The 17,888-nt window shown below is 44.0% G+C and overlaps 2 protein-coding genes across 6 annotated transcripts in view; one reads left to right on the plus strand and one right to left on the minus strand.

Moving 5' to 3' along the window:
- Nucleotides 1-9,965, minus strand: part of RECQL5 (RecQ like helicase 5) — a 33,732-nt gene extending 23,767 nt beyond the window's left edge. Inside the window, exons 1-7 of one of the 4 annotated variants that reach the window (XM_069481707.1) lie at nucleotides 9,207-9,965; nucleotides 7,987-8,108; nucleotides 6,083-6,601; nucleotides 5,503-5,608; nucleotides 4,851-4,962; nucleotides 3,085-3,247; nucleotides 293-372 (exon numbers count right to left, since the gene is read on the minus strand). In XM_069481707.1, coding sequence (XP_069337808.1) covers nucleotides 293-372; nucleotides 3,085-3,247; nucleotides 4,851-4,962; nucleotides 5,503-5,608; nucleotides 6,083-6,601; nucleotides 7,987-8,108; nucleotides 9,207-9,336 — 1,232 coding nt within the window. In that variant the 5' untranslated portion in view covers nucleotides 9,337-9,965. Of the gene's footprint in view, nucleotides 1-292; nucleotides 373-3,084; nucleotides 3,248-4,850; nucleotides 4,963-5,502; nucleotides 5,609-6,082; nucleotides 6,602-7,986; nucleotides 8,109-9,206 lie in introns of those variants that run through there. The other 3 variants (XM_069481708.1, XM_069481710.1, XM_069481711.1) reach the window with 3 other exon arrangements.
- Nucleotides 9,966-10,140: 175 nt separating this feature from the next.
- SAP30BP (SAP30 binding protein) overlaps nucleotides 10,141-17,888 on the plus strand; it is a 36,001-nt gene continuing 28,253 nt past the window's right edge. Inside the window, exons 1-3 of one of the 2 annotated variants that reach the window (XM_069482850.1) lie at nucleotides 10,141-10,287; nucleotides 11,542-11,651; nucleotides 14,060-14,107. In XM_069482850.1, the coding sequence (XP_069338951.1) occupies nucleotides 10,182-10,287; nucleotides 11,542-11,651; nucleotides 14,060-14,107 (264 nt within the window). In that variant the 5' untranslated portion in view covers nucleotides 10,141-10,181. The remainder of the gene's footprint in view (nucleotides 10,288-11,541; nucleotides 11,652-14,059; nucleotides 14,108-17,888) is intronic. The other variant, XM_069482851.1, reaches the window with a different exon arrangement.

Consider the following 17,888-nt stretch of genomic DNA (forward strand, 5'->3'; position numbering starts at 1 on the left):
GATGACCACAATGCCAAGGGCTCAGAACTGGGTCATATTCCTCAGGACTGAGTTGTTTGTGAGGCCAGCCATCTGAGAAGGGGGGTAGGTGACTACCCAAAATGCTGAACAAATCCTCACACTGCCAGTTTCTGGGGCCTCCCAAAGAGAAGAGGAAGTTCCTGATTTTCATGCTGCCTGACACAATGGCCTTCGCAGGCAGGTGTCCCTTGGTAGCTGGTTACCTAGTGTGTGCTAGGGGAAGAAATGACCTTACTGATACTTTGCTCCACATACAAAATAAGTCACTTACCCCAATTCTTCGCAGAAAGTCACCAGGGCATCGAAGGCCAAGAGAGTGGCTTTATCAGATGCTTTGTTCCCTCTCTTTTCCTAGGGACAAAAACAGACCACTTAGCAAGTCTTACAGAATTGGACTACCCTGTAGCCACCCTGTCCCATCAGAACCCCCAGACCATTCAATCTGGGACTGGAGCTTTGAGAACTTCCACGTCTAAAAAGCTTCTCAGGTGATTCCCATTCAAAAGGCCCATGGACCAGCATCTGGGAAACACTATATAATGTGATCTAATTTAATAGTAAATATATACGAGTGTTGTGTACTTACACATGTATAAATATATATACTTATGTATGGATTGGAGGATATATACTAAAATGTTAACAGTGAATTTTTTTGTGTGACAAATTTAAAACATGTATATAAAAAATGCTGACTCAGAAGCCCGTGGTACAGGGTAGGGTAGAAGTGGGCAGCTGCCCACTACACCAGTGGAGTAAGACTACAGGGGTGTAACCTTCCCTCCCATGCCCTTCTGTTCAGACACCTAGGGGCCCAAGTGCACCCCTGGAATGACATGACCACACAACAGGACCCCAGAGGTTTCTTGAGTCTCTGCTTACCCAGGAAGCTGACAACAGCCCTGCTGACCCACCCTGAGCAGAGCACCCCAGATGGGGCAGGGTGGGGCAGGAGGCTCTGGAAGGGGCTGAGGGTACAGATAGGGTGTCACCTGCCTGCAGGTGGGGAGCATCCTGACTGAGAGTGCTGAGAGCGGTTGGTCACCAGGCCTGGACCCCAGATCCCTTGGCTACAGGCTGACATCAGAGTAGTGGCTCATGGGAATTGGTTAGGTGGAAGAGCTGAGGCCTGGCTCATGGGGTCAGGGAGGAGCTAGGGGAAGGGGACAGTACCGTGAAGGCAGATAAAGGGGCAGCAGCCTCAGGTTTCCGCCCCCTATCCCCCGGGGTTTTCCAAGCCAAAGCCTACAACTTACTTTACAAGACCAGTGCTCTAATCCCTGAGCTATGGAGCCCTCACCTTACAACTTACTTTAAAAAAAGGAAAAAAGAAAAAAAGCACTTAAGGAAAGTTACAACTAAGGGGGAAAAAAACCCAGAAAAACCTTACACAAAATCCAAACCATTTTCACATCTCCCCTCCCACCTCCTTTCCTGTTTTCATTACTTTCTTTCTTCCTTTTTTTTTTTTTTTCCCTTGTTGAGACAGAGTCTCGCTCTCTTAGCCTGGGTGGGGTGCAGCAGCGTTGTAGCTCACTGCAACCTCAAATTCCTGGGCTCAAGTAATCCGCCTGCTTTGGCCTCCCCAAGAGCTAGGATTACAGGTGTGAGCCACCGCACCCCAGACACTTTCTTTCTTCCTTTTTTTAAATCTGGGAAGCCAGAGAATGGCTGCTGCAGAGTGGGGACAGGCACAAAGCGGGCATAGCCCCTTCTTTGGCGGGAGGGAGGTGGCAGCATGAGTCGCTGCCACATCGTCAATCGCGGGCACCCATTAGCTAGCCTCCCTGTGGCTCCCACTGGAGGTGGTGGGGCAGGAACAGGTGGTTCCAATGGCTGAGCCATCAGCACTCCTGGCCTTCCCACAGGGACTACCTCTGCACCCTTCTCCAATTGAAAGGACAGGCTCACCTCGGGCTGAAGCCACTACAGGAGGGATGGAAACTATACATTTAGAATGTGGACACTTGGACAGGGCAGTGGAACTATAAAGACAGCAGCTAACTTCCTTCCGTGCCCACTGCTGGAGGTAGTTCCCCTCTTACTGACTGAAGCTCTGTTCCTGCTCTGCTCACAGACAATTCCTGGCTTCACACAGTTTTAAGGCTGTGCTATGGACTAGTCGCTGACTAGTGATTATTTCTAAATGATGTGATTATGCATCATTGGCCATTTTTATACATGTCTATTTACTAAAATTTCCTTTTTAAAAATTGTGAATTTTTTGGCCAGGCACGGTGGCTCACGCCTGTAATCCTAGCACTCTGGGAGGCCGAGGCGGGTGAATCATTCGAGCTCAGGAGTTCGAGACCAGCCTGAGCAAGAGCGAGACCCCGTCTCTACTAAAAATAGAAAGAAATTATATGGACAGCTAAAAATATATATATATATATATATATATATATATATATAAAATTAGCCAGGCATGGTGGCGCATGCCTGTAGTCCCAGTTACTCGGGAGGCTGAGGCAGGAGGATTGCTTGAGCCCAGGAATTTGAGGTTGCTGTGAGCTAGGCTGATGCCATGGCACTCTAGCCTGGGCAACAGAGTGAGACTCTGTCTAAAAAAAAAATTATTAAAAAAAAAAAAATTGGGAATTTTTTAAAACTAAAGAAAACAGACACTGCTATATGAGACATTATCTATTGACTTCCTGCTTTTGGAAGGTAACTTATCCCCCGACCCCTGCAAACACACATACTTTCTCTACCCCGAAGCCCGAATATTAATCCACTACCATCAAACCAGCCAACAATCTCTTATTAAATCAATATTTTCCTTATTATAATCTCTTTTTAAAAAAAAGCAAGATTGATCTTGACTTTATAAAATAACACGTACATAAAAGACAGCATTAAGATCATTTACATATTTATAAAGGAAAAAGTCTAACCTAGTTTGTTGCAAGCTGCCTGCCGACCCAACACAGCATTTCCCCCTTGCTATACTTCTAGGCTGGGAGCACTAGTTTACAGAAGCTCCACGTGGGCTGTGAAATAAGCTGCATGGAATTGAAGAGTGGTGGGTTCAGACAGAAAAGGCTTCTATTTTCCAGGACTTACCTGGAGTTTCGATACTTCCTTCCTGATCAGGAAGCTGACTTGGTCCCGGTCATTCCTAGAGTAATAGAGACGGCACCAGGAAGGCTTTCCATCCCTGCCAGCCCGGCCAGACTCCTGGTAGTATCCAGCCATGGACTTGGCAATATTCCAGTGGGCGACAAACCTGTAGGGTCAGAAGGGACAAGCAGCATGAGATGTGCACGAAGCACTAAGCGCTAGAGTGATCCTGAGTTAGGAGAGCAGAGCTGTCTGCACAGTGACTAGGAGTGAGGAGGCCACCAGGAAGGAAGGCATGGGGAAGAGCCCAGAGTAAGCACAGCTAAGACACCTGTGGCCCATCAGCAGGTTTTCCTGACAGGAGCAGCCTAGCTTAGAGGCCACAGCTGGAGTTAAGGGGCAACTGCAGCATATATGGGGAGCCAAAAAAAAAAAAAAAAAAAAAAATCAGCCAGGGCCCAGTGGAAAAAATACTGGACCTAAAGAAACAAGATTAGACTCTGCCACTTAGGAGCTACGCAACCTTGAATAAGTCCTTTATAACTTCTTTGAAGAGGGAAAGGGATAATATTTCTTAAATACCTACTATGAGTCACTTTATGTATTTGTCTCAATTGTTACATTCATCATCATTTGAGGTAGCCCATTCTACAGAAGATGAACTTGAAACTCAAAGAGGTAAATTTGTGCAAGGTCACAGAGTGAGAGGATAGTAGAGCTAAGATTTGAGCCTAGGGGTGTCTCACTTCAAAGCTGGCTGCTAACAAGACACTGCAGACCTAGGGTTCAAACTCTAATTCCAAAGTCTGCGTTCCTCAAACGTAATACACTAATTCCTACCCTGACTAACTCAGAGTCACTGTGAGGCTCAACGAGACCACGTATACAAAAGTGCTCTGTAAATCATACAAGGCATTATTGTTTAGTGTTAATCAGAGCAAAGGGCTTCAGGCTGTAGCCCAAAATGCCTCGTGAAGGTCAGGCCATGGCTAGAGGTAAAAGGACTCCCCAGTAGTTGCTAGTGCGGGGCTAGGAGGCTGGGATGCACCCCAACTCTTTTAGACTGGCAGCAAGCAGTAATAAAAAGTGACAGTAATAAGAGCTTTGCCTTTGATATCCCACAGAGAGCAGCTTAAAATACAGTCATGTCTCACTTAATGACAGAGTACATTTTGAGAAATTTGTCATTAGATGATTTCATCATTGGACAAACATCAGAGTGTGCTTACACAAACCTAGACAGCATAGCCTACTACACACCTAGGCCATATGGTATGGCCTGTTGCTCCCAGGTTACAAACTTGTACAGCATGTTTCTGTACTGAATGCTGTAGGCAACTGTAACACTAATCAGTAGGTGTCAGAAATTTCTCAGCCCCTTTATAATCTTATGGGACCCCTGTTGTACACATCATTCAGTTGTCGACTGAAACATCAACATGTGGAACATGACTACAGTTTCTTCATTCTAGCCCCCTTGCAGGATTCACCTACTAAGATGTGAGTGAAGCTGCAGCGGCAGTGGACAAGCCCGATGAATTGTATGCTGTCCCCTTTCCTGGGGGATGGCAGAATCGTGCTGCACAGTCACCTAGGAGCAGGCTACACAGAACTGTCAGCGTTCAGGCTATGTGCTAAGGACTCTCTCCTGGAGCCTCCTTCCCCTCTGGCCCCAGAAGCACAGAGACCTGGTCCTTTGAGCAGAGCACTGGAAAGCCCATCCTGAGGCAGGCCCAGATCAGGAAGGTAAGGCAAGAACCAAAGCTCACCTGACGTTGGCTTTATCCACTCCCATCCCAAAACTGATGGTGGCAACAATTACAGGGACCTTCTCCTCCATCCACTCATTCTGCACCAGTGTTCTTTCAGAAGCCTTCAGCCCTGTAGAGTAGGGGAAGACGGGGAAGGGAACTTGCATTTCCCCTGGGTTTACCTTGGGGCCTATTTTGGGTTTGACACTATGGTGGGCACTTCACCCTGAATCCATTGCTTCCCAGCTGCATGACCTTGGGCCAGGCACTTAACCTCACTGAGCCTCAGCTGATAGACATAAAGACCCTTGCCCATGAGGGGCACGGAGCATTCAATAAACGTTAGGCCATGATTCAAACCCAAGTCTGTTGGCCTCCAAAGCCTGTGCTCTTTCAGTAACACCAACACCTGGGCTTATAAAAACTTATCACCTGCTGCTGGGTGGGCAAAGAGTGAGAGAGAGAAAGAATTCAGGAGTCACAATTCTCATTTTAGACCTCATTCATATCTAGACTCTTTTTAGGGGATTTAAGTGAATCACTTTAGCTCTGCCTGATTACCTGCAAAAAAGATAGTGGACCACCTGATAGTCAGGATCTATAAGGAACAAGAGACCAGTTAAGAAGCCTGTGAGGGTGAAGAGGCTCACATGGCCTGGGCATCCCTTACCTGCATGGTAAGCCTTGGCGTTCACACCCCTGCAACTGAGCTCTATGGCCAGCTGTTCACAAGCCTCTCTAGTCCTGCAGTAGATAATGCCGCAGCCGGACAACAGCTGAATGGGGAGATGCAGGAAGAAAATAAGCATGGGAAGAACAATCGGTCTGCTGTAGTGTGACCTGTTTCAAAAGTACCTCTCTGCTCTTTCCCTCATTAGCTTCACAGTCTCCTCTGAGGCAGGATAACCAGCAGGGCTTTGCCACTTTATAAAAAGCAGGACCAAGGCTGCTCAAAACCCAACCTGGTTAACTCCTCTGCCTCCTTCCTGCAAACCTTGTGTGGGTCTGCAAAGGCCTCATCCAGAGGGGCTGGCTGCCTGCCTTCCACAGAAGGATCCAGGACAAGGGAACCCCATTAAGGGGGACAATGCCAAGAAGTCAAGGGGGTAACTCTCTTTGTTCACGAGTTTTACAAAGCTGGGCTACGGAACAGAAAAAGCAAAGGTCTTAGAAAACCAAGCGCCATCTCTACGCTGCAGACAGCACCCCACAGCTCTAGGTGCTGCTTGGCTCCCACCCCAGTGCCTCACCCCTTTATCAGTCTTCTGTCCAAGAGCCTTAAGGCAGAAGTCCCTCAGGTTCCCATAGAGGTCAGAAATCAGTTCCTTGAACTGCACATCATAGAAGAGGTTGGCCCGGAAGCAGGGAGTCTTGAACGTGGCAACTGGTTGCTTCAGGTGCAGGGCAGCAAACACATCCTCTTGGACCTGCAGGGTGGCTGTGGCAGTCAAAGCCACACATGGGATATGTCTCAGGCGGGAGCGCAGGGCACCCAGACGCAAGTAGTCAGGACGGAAGTCATGTCCCCACTGGGAAACACAATGAGCCTCATCCACCACCAAATAAGAAAGCAGGTGGCGGGACACCAGGGAGTTTAGGATGGGCTGGAAGGAGGCTGATGCCGCCATCTCTGGGGTAATGTACAGAAGCCTGGTCTGGGGCTTTTCTTGCTCCAGGTCAGAGAGCAGCTCCTTCCTCTCCTGTGCTGAGAGCTTCGAGTTCAGGGAACTCACTCGTACCTTCAGGGCCAGCAAGTGGTCCACTTGGTCCTGAGGGCAAAAGGGATAAAGCCACACAGAGGAGTATAATTGGCCCTCAGGACTCAGGTAAATGTCATTGCAATTCCCTGGGGGATTTTCTATCATAAAATGTCCTCCTCCTACCCTCTGGTATGTCTTCTCTTTGCACAGAAATACAGGCTGAGTTGCCCTTATCCAAAATGTCTGGGGTCAGAAGTGTTTTGGATTTCAGATATTTTTGGGTTCTGGAATATTTACATACACATAATGAGGAATCCTGGGGATGAGACCCAAGTCTAAACATGAAATTCATTTATGTTCACATACACCTGATACACATAGCCTAAAGGTAATGTTATATAATTTTTTTTGCATACGTCATGTCCTGAAAGTTTAATTTTATATAATCTTTTTAATAATTTTGTGCATGAAAAAAGTTTTGTCTCTGTTTTGACTGGACTCATCTCACATGAGGTCAGGTATAGAATTTCCCACTATGGTGTCATGTTAGCACTCAAAAAGTTTCAGATTTCAGATATTCAGACTAGGGACGCTCAACCTGTACAGAAGTCAAAGTGTTTCAGTACAGGCTCTAGAGTCAGATAGACCTGGATTTAATCCTGGCTCACTTAATTGCCACATGCGCTCTGGCTGTTTCTTAACCTCTAAGACTCAGTTTTCTTCCTTTCTCTTTCTCTCCCCCTTTCCTTTGAAAATAGTAACTATTAGGATGGTTATATGAATTAAATGAAATTTTACATCTCAATGATGAAATTAATGTGCATAATTCACTTAGCACAAAGCCTGAGACCTAGTGAACATTCACCAAGTACTACTGTTGTTCCCTCTCTACCTTTCTTTATGGTGGCTGGATCTTAACCACATGGCCACGCTTCCCCAATTCTGATTCTATCAGCTCATGTGCAGGCCTTAAATATAGTCACATCTGCAGAGCAGTTGTTAACAAGGTCTCAACCAGTTTCTCATATTTTTTTCTGTCTCACATACTGTGCTCTTACCAAAATAAAGCAGGTCACCAGAGATTCCTCATGTCAATTTAGCTATCTATCCATCGGCATCTTCTATCCTAACACCATGAGTGCATAGATGCGTACATGTAAGACTGTGTGTGTACAGCTACAGTTCCATACTCCTCTGGACAAAAAATAACAAACAAGGGTGAGGGATCTCAGGCCACCAAAACACAGAAGACTCATTCATGACCCACCAGAGTGATATGCACTAGTGGAGAACCCTTCATTTGGGCAATTCAGAAACCCAATATAGAGAGTGAAACAGGCAAATCAGAGAAAATAAGAGGCAAAAGACCAAATAAAGGAGAAGTGAAATTTCCAGCTATAAAAAACCTTCCCTTAATATTTTTGGGCTACCATCTTCAATCTTCTAAGTCTCACCTGAATCAAAGCAATGAGAGGTGAGACTACAAGGGTGATGCCGTTGGCCAACAGTGCAGGGAGCTGATAGCAGAGGGATTTTCCTGCTCCTGTGGGCATGCACACAAAGACATCCTTGTCCCCTGCAAAAACATAAGAAGACAACATCTCAATGTTTCCGGCCTTTTCATCCAGGTTCTTGAAAATTAAATGAGAATGTAGGAAAAGCACCTAGCAGAGTGTCTGGCATATGGGAGGGTCTTAATATATTTCCTTCCCATCCTTTCTATGGAAAGGGCAGGGATCCTGGGAGACTTGGAAATGCCTCCCCTACCCCCGCCCAGTTCCAGTGATGGTAATAAAAACAATGGTAGGGGCCAGGCACAGTGGCTCATGCCTGTAATCCTAGCACTCTGGAAGGCCAAGACGGGAGAACTGATCGAGCTCAGGAATTCCAGACCAGCCTGACCAAGAGTGAGACCCCATCTCTATTAAAAGTAGAAAATTTAGCCAGGCATCATGGTGCACACCTGTACTCCCAGCTATTTGGGAGGCTGAGGCAAGAGGATGGCTTGAGTCCAGGAGTTTGAGGTTGCAGTGAGCTTCGATGATGGCACTGCACTCTACCCAGCGTGACAGAGTGAGACTCTGTCTCAAAACAAAAATAAAACCCCAAAAAACAAAGGTAGGGAAGTCTCAGTCTGCTGAAATATAGATGATTGAATGAAACAGCCATGAAGGCAGAATACTGCTAGATAAGTGGGGATATTTGTGTAGACATGGCAGGACATTAGAGGTGTTCTGTTTATAAATGTATCATTACTATTATAAGACTGCCCCCCTCTTGATCACTTCGATTTGTCACCATATCTCAGGTTTATAATATTACTACTCCTTCTTTTGCTGGGATCCAGGCCACTCAATCTTCAACAAGGGGATGACCTAGTAGGTCAGTGGTTAGGCAATTCAAGCCATCCTCACTACAGCCTACACACAAATGAACAATAATGGGAATCTATGAACTGTATTCAAAGACAATTTGCAGCTCTGGCTATGAAATATAAGAACCAGAAGGTGGGTGGCTCTGCCATTAAAATTGCGAGCTTTGGGTGACAAGTTTAAAAGATTTCCAAAACTAATTATGGACCAAGGGTAGGGAGGCAAAAAAGGGTCAGACAGGTGTTCAGCTGCAGTGTTATGGTACAGCCAGCACAAATCTAAAGACAGCTTGGTAATATTACCTTTTACTACAGCCATGGTCGCACTCTTCTGTAAAGGCGTCTTAAAAGAGTCAAACCCAAAGACCTTCTTCAACGTGGTCTGGACTCGCCGCTCAGGGTCAAAAGGAAAGGAGGAAGGGCGGATGCTCATCTTAGCGAAAAACAGTGCCCAAATGTTAAGGCAAAGGTGGTGAAAGGTTGCCACGAGAACTCTTTGTTCTGCTTAAAAAATACAGCTTATTTTTCTCTGTGAGTAGAAATTTACTACATTACATTTACTTAATATATAATTTTCAAGTAATAAAGCTGCAGGTGAACTACCTCAAGCAATACATTCCTGAGTAACATCTCCATTTTTACGCTCAGTGAAAAAAAAAATATTGAAGTGTCCCAGGCCACGGTACAGCACAGAGCTAAAAATCAGATCACGAGAAGAAACACAAATGTCTTTGGAATAGTTGGGAGAACGTGGAATCGTCTGTCTAAGATCCACCTTCCGCTCCTTCTGTAAGTGCAGCCATGACGACCATTCTTCTCCCCGAACTCGCCGCGCTCCCCCCAGAAGACACCGCCCCTTCTCTCTTCCTCTGAGACCCAGATTCGCAATTTTCTCGCTTGGCCAACCGACGCCTCCCTCTCTTCAACCCAAGATATCGGAAGCCGGCCGTGGACTGTGCAGGAATGACGGACTCTTGCTGGGTCCCTGCTGGCTCCGGAACTACTGGAAGACCTGGGACACCAACACCAACTCTGAGAAGCCAGAAACCGCTGGGAAGTCAGCGTTAGGCAGAACGCACACAACTTTGTATCCGTCGCGTAGTGATGACGTTACGCGAGCGCTGTCAAGAGGAGCTGGGCAGGGCTCAGAACGGGCCGTTTTGATTGGCTTCCAGTCTGGCGCGCGGTCTCCTGGGATCCGGAAGAAGTTGTCTTTCCGCATGGAAGTCGACTGCTTTGAGTCATTAGAGTGAGCCACGCCGAGTCTGTGAGAATAAGATGGCGGGGAAGAAGAATGTTCTGTCGTCTCTGGCAGTTTACGCGGAAGATTCAGAGCCCGAATCTGACGGCGAGGCTGGAGTCGAAGCGGTGGGCAGCGCAGCTGGTGAGGCCCGAGTGGGAAACTGGAAGGGGAAATCAGGTGTCTGCCCGGAACGCTGCCCGCCTAGCGAGGCAGGAGGGAAAGAGATGGTTATTGTGACCCCAGTAGTGGGCCCCGAAGCGCGGTAGCGGTCCTGGGTGGGATAGAGCATTAGAGACTGTAGTAAGAATGAACTGTCTCCTTCCTGTTGTTTCCATTATTCTGCCGAAACTTACTGAAAGTTTTCTCCGTGCCGGGCATCGTGGTGGCAGAGAGATGGATGAGGGAGAGGTATTCAAGGCTGCTGATCTACCTCTGGGCTCGTTGTTCAGATGGGAGAGAGCAATGAGTAAAACATACGTTGAGGGTGATAAACGTTTTGTTAAGTTTATAAGTTTTTAATTAGAAATGTGCCCTATACACATCTTGGAGCTTTTAAAAGGGAATATATCCGGTCTCCAAAGTGAGATGTATTTCGGTACATCCGGAGTGAGATATGGGCATTTGTCAACTCTTTAAGGTTCCTGAGTGATTCTGTTACTTTGTGAGTTTGTAAAGCCTATTGGTGATTTTGTTGTCCTCCTCAGGTTGAGAATCACAAAATTAAAGAAGGAGAATAGATTTCTTGAGGAGAATGGAGAGAGAACAAGTTTCCTAATATTTTATATCTGGACCTTGGTTTCTTCTTCTGGAAAGTGAGGGGTGTTGGATTAGATTAGCTACTCTCATATTTTGTTGTTTTGTATGGTGTCTTCCAGTCAGAAGGCTCCCTAATGGTTTCCTAGTACTATGTAGTGTTTTTATTTGTTTCTTGTTTGTTTTGCTTTAAATTAAGAAAAAGGTTTTTTCAAGTAGGTATGATTGGATTGGCACTCATTGGAGTGCCCCTGGTCCTGTTCCTAAGGCAGAGCATACAAAAATGAGCAAGACAGTCCCTGTCTTGTACAAGAAGACAAGTTCACAGGTGCCTGTGATACAAGGTTGAGATGTGAGATGTGCGTGTTAAAAGAGGTGTTCAAACAATGTGCTATTATTCAGAGAAGGGAAGGATTCAACTGACATAATAGATGGGCTGAATCCATTGGTTTTCTTCCCTATTCTTTTAATGATTTTATCCACTAAATTTTGGCTTTCCTGAGGGCAGAATTTGGGCCTGTGGTCACTTACATGAGATTTAGGTTTCTCTTTTATCTTCAGAGATAGTCCTATCCACTCAAGTCACTGGAAAATTTTCTTACATCCCCCCACACTTTTTTTTTTTTTTTTTAACTGTTTCAGAAGAGAAAGGTGGGTTGGTATCTGATGCCTATGGAGAGGACGACTTTTCTCGCCTAGGGGGTGACGAAGATGGTTATGAAGAAGAAGAGGACGAGAACAGCAAACAGTCGGTAGGTAAATCTCCTAAATCAAGACTTGCTCAAAGCACCATTTCATTTGTCAGAAACTTTCTGAACTATGCCAACAGTGTTCCATTTCATGGCTAACCTCATACGCCCCCACCTTTTGGTTTGGTATTAAAGAAACTGGGTTGGATATCATTAGTCCTGTTTGAAAATTGCATTTATTTTCACCTGGATCATTTTGTGTTAATCTTTGAAATGAAATTTTGGGGAAAAGATAGTGGACTATTTTATTTAACCCAGATATCAGTGAGTATTTTATGTTGCTTTTCCCAGTTTAAATAATTTATTCCATTTGTAGCATTCACCCTAATTGATGTGTCATTTATATCTGCAATCAACTCTGCATTGTTCTTAATCTTGGTTGGGGCTCATTCAAATCTTTCAGTTTATTAACAAGGTAAGGAATGAAAATTATTTAGTTTTTACCTGCTTTAATCCTCCTTAACTTCTTTCTTGACATTTTACTTGGCACTTTTTATCAGGGTGCCTTGGTTCTTGATCATAAATCTTGCCAGAAGTTTGGTAGGTGCTGGCTAACAAAGGAGAACTTGTGCCTTCATTAACAAGAAAGACTTCAGTATCACAATCACCTGATCAGCATGAGCCAGCATTTTAAAGTTTGGAGAAAAAGCAATGAATTTCAGGCTGGTGCTTAGCACAAAGACATAAGTTGAATCTGGATATCAGATCTGGCTACAGTTTTTTAAACACTTATCATGTACTTTATTTTTTATTTATTTATTTACTTATTTTTATTTTTTGAGACAAAAGTCTCAAAAGAGTCTCTGTTGCCTGAGCTAGAGTGCAGTGGGGTCATCATAGCTCACTGCAACCTCAGACTCCTGGGTTCATGCAATCCTCCTGCCTTGGCCTCCTGAATAACTGTGATTACAGCTGTGAGCCACCATGCCCAGCCTATTGTATAAAAATTTTGTTTCATGTTGGTATATAAATGTTAGCATTTCAATGCTTTTCACATTAAACAGAAATGTATTTTGTATTTTATGCTCTTAGGAGATATTTTCATGCCTTGAGCCCCGCCCATTAATGCTGATAATTCAGAGTTGACTGAAATTGTTTAGAAAAGTTTGCAAGTTGTTTTCCTGACTTTTCTCAAGTACATACATACTGGCTTAATATCCATAATTCTTTTCTTTCTTAAATTTGCATAACGTGTATTTGAGGTGTTCCATATTGGCTTTGCTCAGAATTTTCAGCATGTTTAAGTTTTATTTCATATTTTAGTAAAATCCTCTTGTCAAATCCCAATATAAACGTTCTGAAATGTAATTGTATTCAGCTGAGTTCTATCTCTGATTATTGATTTCAATTGAGGTTATGGAGATTGCAGTTAAAACCTTTGACTCACTGGTACGTTATAGGATAGTTAAGTCTCAAAACCATCAGTATAGTCCAGTAAGTCTCTTAGGTGGTGTTTATATTAATATCTGGATTGTTCTGTAATGTTTGGGTTAATGTGTAGCTTTGTTGAAAATTATGGTTTGAAATGAAACCAGTTTTTCTAAGCATTTAGTCAAACACTTCTGTGCATTAGGAGTGTTCTGGGTAGTGGAAGTGACGTGGATTTAGCTAGCTAATAAAGTACCTCATCCAGCATCTGCTTGCAATCTTTGACCTTCATAGCATTAGTGTTGACTGGAATGAGGGGCTTGCTTTGGAAAATGCCTTACCCACATGATGCTTTGTGTCAGGCAGGGCTTATCTGGATAAAGAACAAGGCTTGGTAGAATGAGTCGATCTGTGAGCACTCAGATGGAGGCAGAGCTTACTCAATGGGATCCAGGGAAACCTGGGCATTGCTCTTTGATCCTGCCTTTCCTGAGTCACTTGCTCTGGGCTTATGGTGCCTACCTTCCTGTGTTCATGTTAGTGCAGATGCTACTGGGTTGAGGTGCTAGGGTATAGCTATGTGTGAGTCATGTCACTTTGATGTTAATGTTTTGGTAGGTCTGAGTCTGATGTATATATGTGTGTGAGAGGCAAAGGAGAGAAAAAAAGGTTCTTAATCCTAGTTTAATTCATATTTCAGTGGAAACACTATTTCGTCTTTTATCCTGTGGCCTGGTCTTGCTCTTTTCTGAAGCATATTGCAACCTTTCTCCATTTTTTTGTATGTGATTTTTAACTTGGGCATTTTCATTGACGTGAACTATGGCACCACTAGAATAACTATTGACTTTGAGCTGCTGGTGTTTTTTGGTTTTTTCCTCCTTCTCTTTCTCTAGTTCTTAGTCATGTGGTAGGGGAGGGATTCTTGGTGGGATGACCCCAGCTGGGTAAATGGGCTGTTTGCTTCAGCCCCTAGTTATGCATGTGAGACCCCCTCAGGCCCACTCCTTTAAGCTTAATCCTATAAATTCTTTGTCTTGTAGGAAGATGACGATTCAGAGACTGAAAAACCTGAGGCTGATGACCCAAAGGTATTTGGTGTTGGCTGTGGCGGGGTGGCTGGATGCAAACAAGGTGTTTCAACATTATGGTTCAGTTCATATCTCTGGTCAAGATCTGTCCCACTAACACACTGTGTGACCACGTGGATATTTTCTAAGATAAAACCAGCTTTATAAAGAAAGAACCTAGGGACCACCCAGGAATGAAAAAGTCCTAAAGCGGAGTGGATTTCTGCAGATTGTGCCATATCTCTAGACTAGAAAAGCAAAAGGACTGTCTGAGTCCGACAACCCACTTGCACTTTGCATCCTGGGTCACTGCCCCTTCAGGTGGGTTAGGTATGGGACTGTTTCTAGACTCAGGAAGGCATAAGGGGGGCCATCTTGCATGCTCTGAGTTCTCTAGTCATCTAGTCATGAATAAGAGGCTTTAAGACTCGGACCAAAGTGAGGCCTCTCCGCAACTGTTAGGGATATTGAGCCTAATTCTCATTTTCCCAGGGATGTGCTCTTCCACTCTTGGGCAAGCCATGCAGAATGGTCTTTTTTGAAATGACATACCCATTCTTATAGTCCCATCCTAGTAGCAGCTGAGGGTAATTTACAGCAATTCCTGTCACATTCCTTAAGGATCCTATCATGGTAAAGGTTAAGACTCTCTTGTGTTGGTTAAGCTGCTGTGCTGTGCACTGGGCATTAGAAATGTACCTGTTGAAGAATCATTTTTTATGAGACAATTTTTTTTCTCAAAGAGAAAGACTAATCCCATCACTTTAGGCCTGGGGAATGGTGACTAAGTTTTACAGTTAGAAGCTGCTTTGAAACCAGCTGTAGCCTTCAAGGCGACCTAGTGGAATTTAAGAAAATTATGTCTGATTATAATTGAAAACAGCAGTATACTTGAAAGTATAGTATGAGCTGTTCCATATTTAAACTGAATCTGTGATTGGATGGAACTGTGTGCAGCCATTAAAATAAATCATGAAAGGTTGTGAATGATAGAAGAATGTGTTTTACCAAGAAAGAATTTTGGCACCAGTATGCCGGAGAAGGAAAAATGAACCCTAGAATCTTTAAATGCAAGCCACTTTCTGTGCTGAGTGAAGAACCAAGGGGTAAGAACTCATCCAAGCATTACTGGCAAGAGGATATGAGGCAGGCCTGTGGCCCCATAGATCAACGATGGTCACAACTCTGCTCAGGCTTGCAGAAAGAAAACAATCAGTAGTATTAGTTTCTTTCTCTGTCATAGTATTTGAGGTATATGGGACTTAGAGCCTGTATGTAAAACCAACCCTAGGGAGATGTCAGATGTTGGGATTCATTGTGGAGGGCAAGGAGGATCTCTTGGCCCCGGAGCCTATACGTATACAGTTGCCTTTGCTTAAGGCTGGAAGGCCTCCTGGTGAAGTTGGCTGGAGAACAGGGTACATACACTTAACTGTCACCCCTCCTAGAGTGCTGTGATCCAAACAGCAAATCCTTGGGGAATGACATGCCTCTGTGAGTTGGGTGGTGGAGGGTCATGAAAAACAAAACAGACTTCACTACTGTCTGAGAGCAGTTACTAAGAACAGGGCAAAACCCAAAAAGGCAAAGTTGGGAAGAGTGTGAGTGTGTCTTTTGTGCTCAGCCTCCCCTTCTCAGGCGCATGTCAAGATTGGGAAAACCTGTCTACTTGTGCCTTGATTAATGTGCTTCACCGTACCTCATTCAGTCACTTGAATTTCTTGTTCAAGTCTTACTGTGGAATGAAAAGTTTCAGGAACAATTTCCATTCCTGTTGGAGAGACTTCAGAAACAAGAACATAAAATCTAGCCCTCAAAGTAACTTGATTTAGTTCTTTTGGTGGGTGATTGTGGAGGGTTCGAACAAAGCTTGCTAGCTTAGATGTCCTCCAGTCCCCAGTGGCTGCCAGAGGCCAACCTTGGAGAGTCCTCGGGGCATCTCCAAGGACTAGAAACCATCCCCAGTCTGAGTCTTCTGTGATGCCTTTGTCTTGGGCAGGCTTGTCCCTGGCTGCCTCCTGCCTGACTTTGCATCAGACTGTCTTCTAGGTAGCAGCCTGTACCTCAAATCTAGAACTTTTCTGGCACATTTAAGTTTTATTTTAATTGATATTTAACAGTATTTTTTAAATTCTAAACCCTTAATTTTGAATATTTCTGCCTTAAGCATATGAAGTTTCTAACAATAGGATGTGTTTCTGGGTGGATCTTTCTTAAAGGTGTCATTTATTTTGTTAGCATGTGGATTGCTGTCATAATTGTCTTTTCCACTAGATGGCATTCTTCCTTCTACTTTGGCTTTTTGGGATCTGCTTTTAATCTATAGCTATTCTCAAAACATTTCAGATTCTTTGCATAATTAAAAATTGAGAATCCCAAAGAGATTTTGTTCATTTTGGTTTTATCCATTGATTTTTTTTTACTGTTTTACAAGTTAAAACTGAGAAAATTTTAAATTATTTATTTATTTTAAACTTATTACATATTAAATAACATTTTTAGGAAAAAATAAGTATTTCTGAGGGAAAAAAGTGCAGAGTGGCATTGTTTTACAAGTTTCTTTAATGTCTGGCTTAATAGAAGACAGCTGGATTTCATAACTGTTTCTGCATTCAATCTGTTGCAATATGTTGTGTTGCAACATATTTTGCAACAGATGGAAGTATTTGAAGAAAACCTGGTCTTACACAGGTAGTTGGAAAGGGAGAAGTATTTTAATAGCCCTTTCAGGTCATTGTAGGTATTCTTTGATACTTCATCAAAACTCAACAAGCAATAGTTTCCTAAGAAAGGGTAGTTGCAACATGGAATGTGAAACCTTATCAGTGGACTTTTTGTATTGTTTCTCTAAAATCCGCTGGTTTGTCTTGTACTTTGAATGGATCTTTTACCCATATACAATTGTACATCATCAGGCACCAATGATTTGAAAATTGTTGGTTTATTGAGTTATACAAATCTCTTAAATGTTGACACATTTTGGCAGGGCGTGGTGGCTCACGCCTGTAATCCTAGCACTCTGGGAGGCTGAGGCGGGAGAATCGCTCGAGGTCAGGAGTTTGAGACCAGCCTGAGCAAGAGCGAGACCCCGTCTCTACTAAAAATAGAAAGAAATGATCTGGACAGCTAAAAATATATATATAGAAAAAAAATTAGCCAGGCATGGTGGCACATGCCTGTAGTCCCAGCTACTCAGGAGGCTGAGGCAGAAGGATTGCTTGAGCCCGGGAGTTTGAGGTTGCTGTGAGCTAGGCTGACACCATGGCACTCTAGCCCGGGCAACAGAGCGAGACTCTGTCTCAAAAAAAAAAAAAAAAATGTTGACACATTTTGTTCTGTAATACCAAAAAAAATCCCATTTGTTAATGACATTACTGATCTCATCAGACAAGCTGTTAAGGGTCAGGCACAGTGGCTTACACCTGTAATCCCAGCACTTTTGGAAGCCAAGGCAGGAGGATCACTGGGGGCCAGGAGTTCAATCAAGGCTGCAGTGAACAGTGTGATCACACTGCTGCACTCCAGCCTAGGCAACAGAGTGAGACCCTGTCTCAAAAAGCCATTAAGTATCGGAAAGCTGTCAGGCTTGCAGTAGAGAGTTCACATTTTCCAGGAATCTAATAATTTTTGCTTAAAAGCTTGAATTTTATCATTGCCAATAAGTACTATCGAGAGTTTTCCTTGAGGTAGTTAACAGGCTTCATTTTTGAAAAAATGTCTGCTAGATACCCAAGTCCAGATAACCAGTTTGTCTGTCATTGTTTCAGGTAAAAATGGTGTTCATGAAGAAAATGGCTAGTTC

The sequence above is a fragment of the Eulemur rufifrons genome, chromosome 9 (assembly GCF_041146395.1).
Source record: "Eulemur rufifrons isolate Redbay chromosome 9, OSU_ERuf_1, whole genome shotgun sequence".
NCBI lineage: Eukaryota > Metazoa > Chordata > Mammalia > Primates > Lemuridae > Eulemur > Eulemur rufifrons.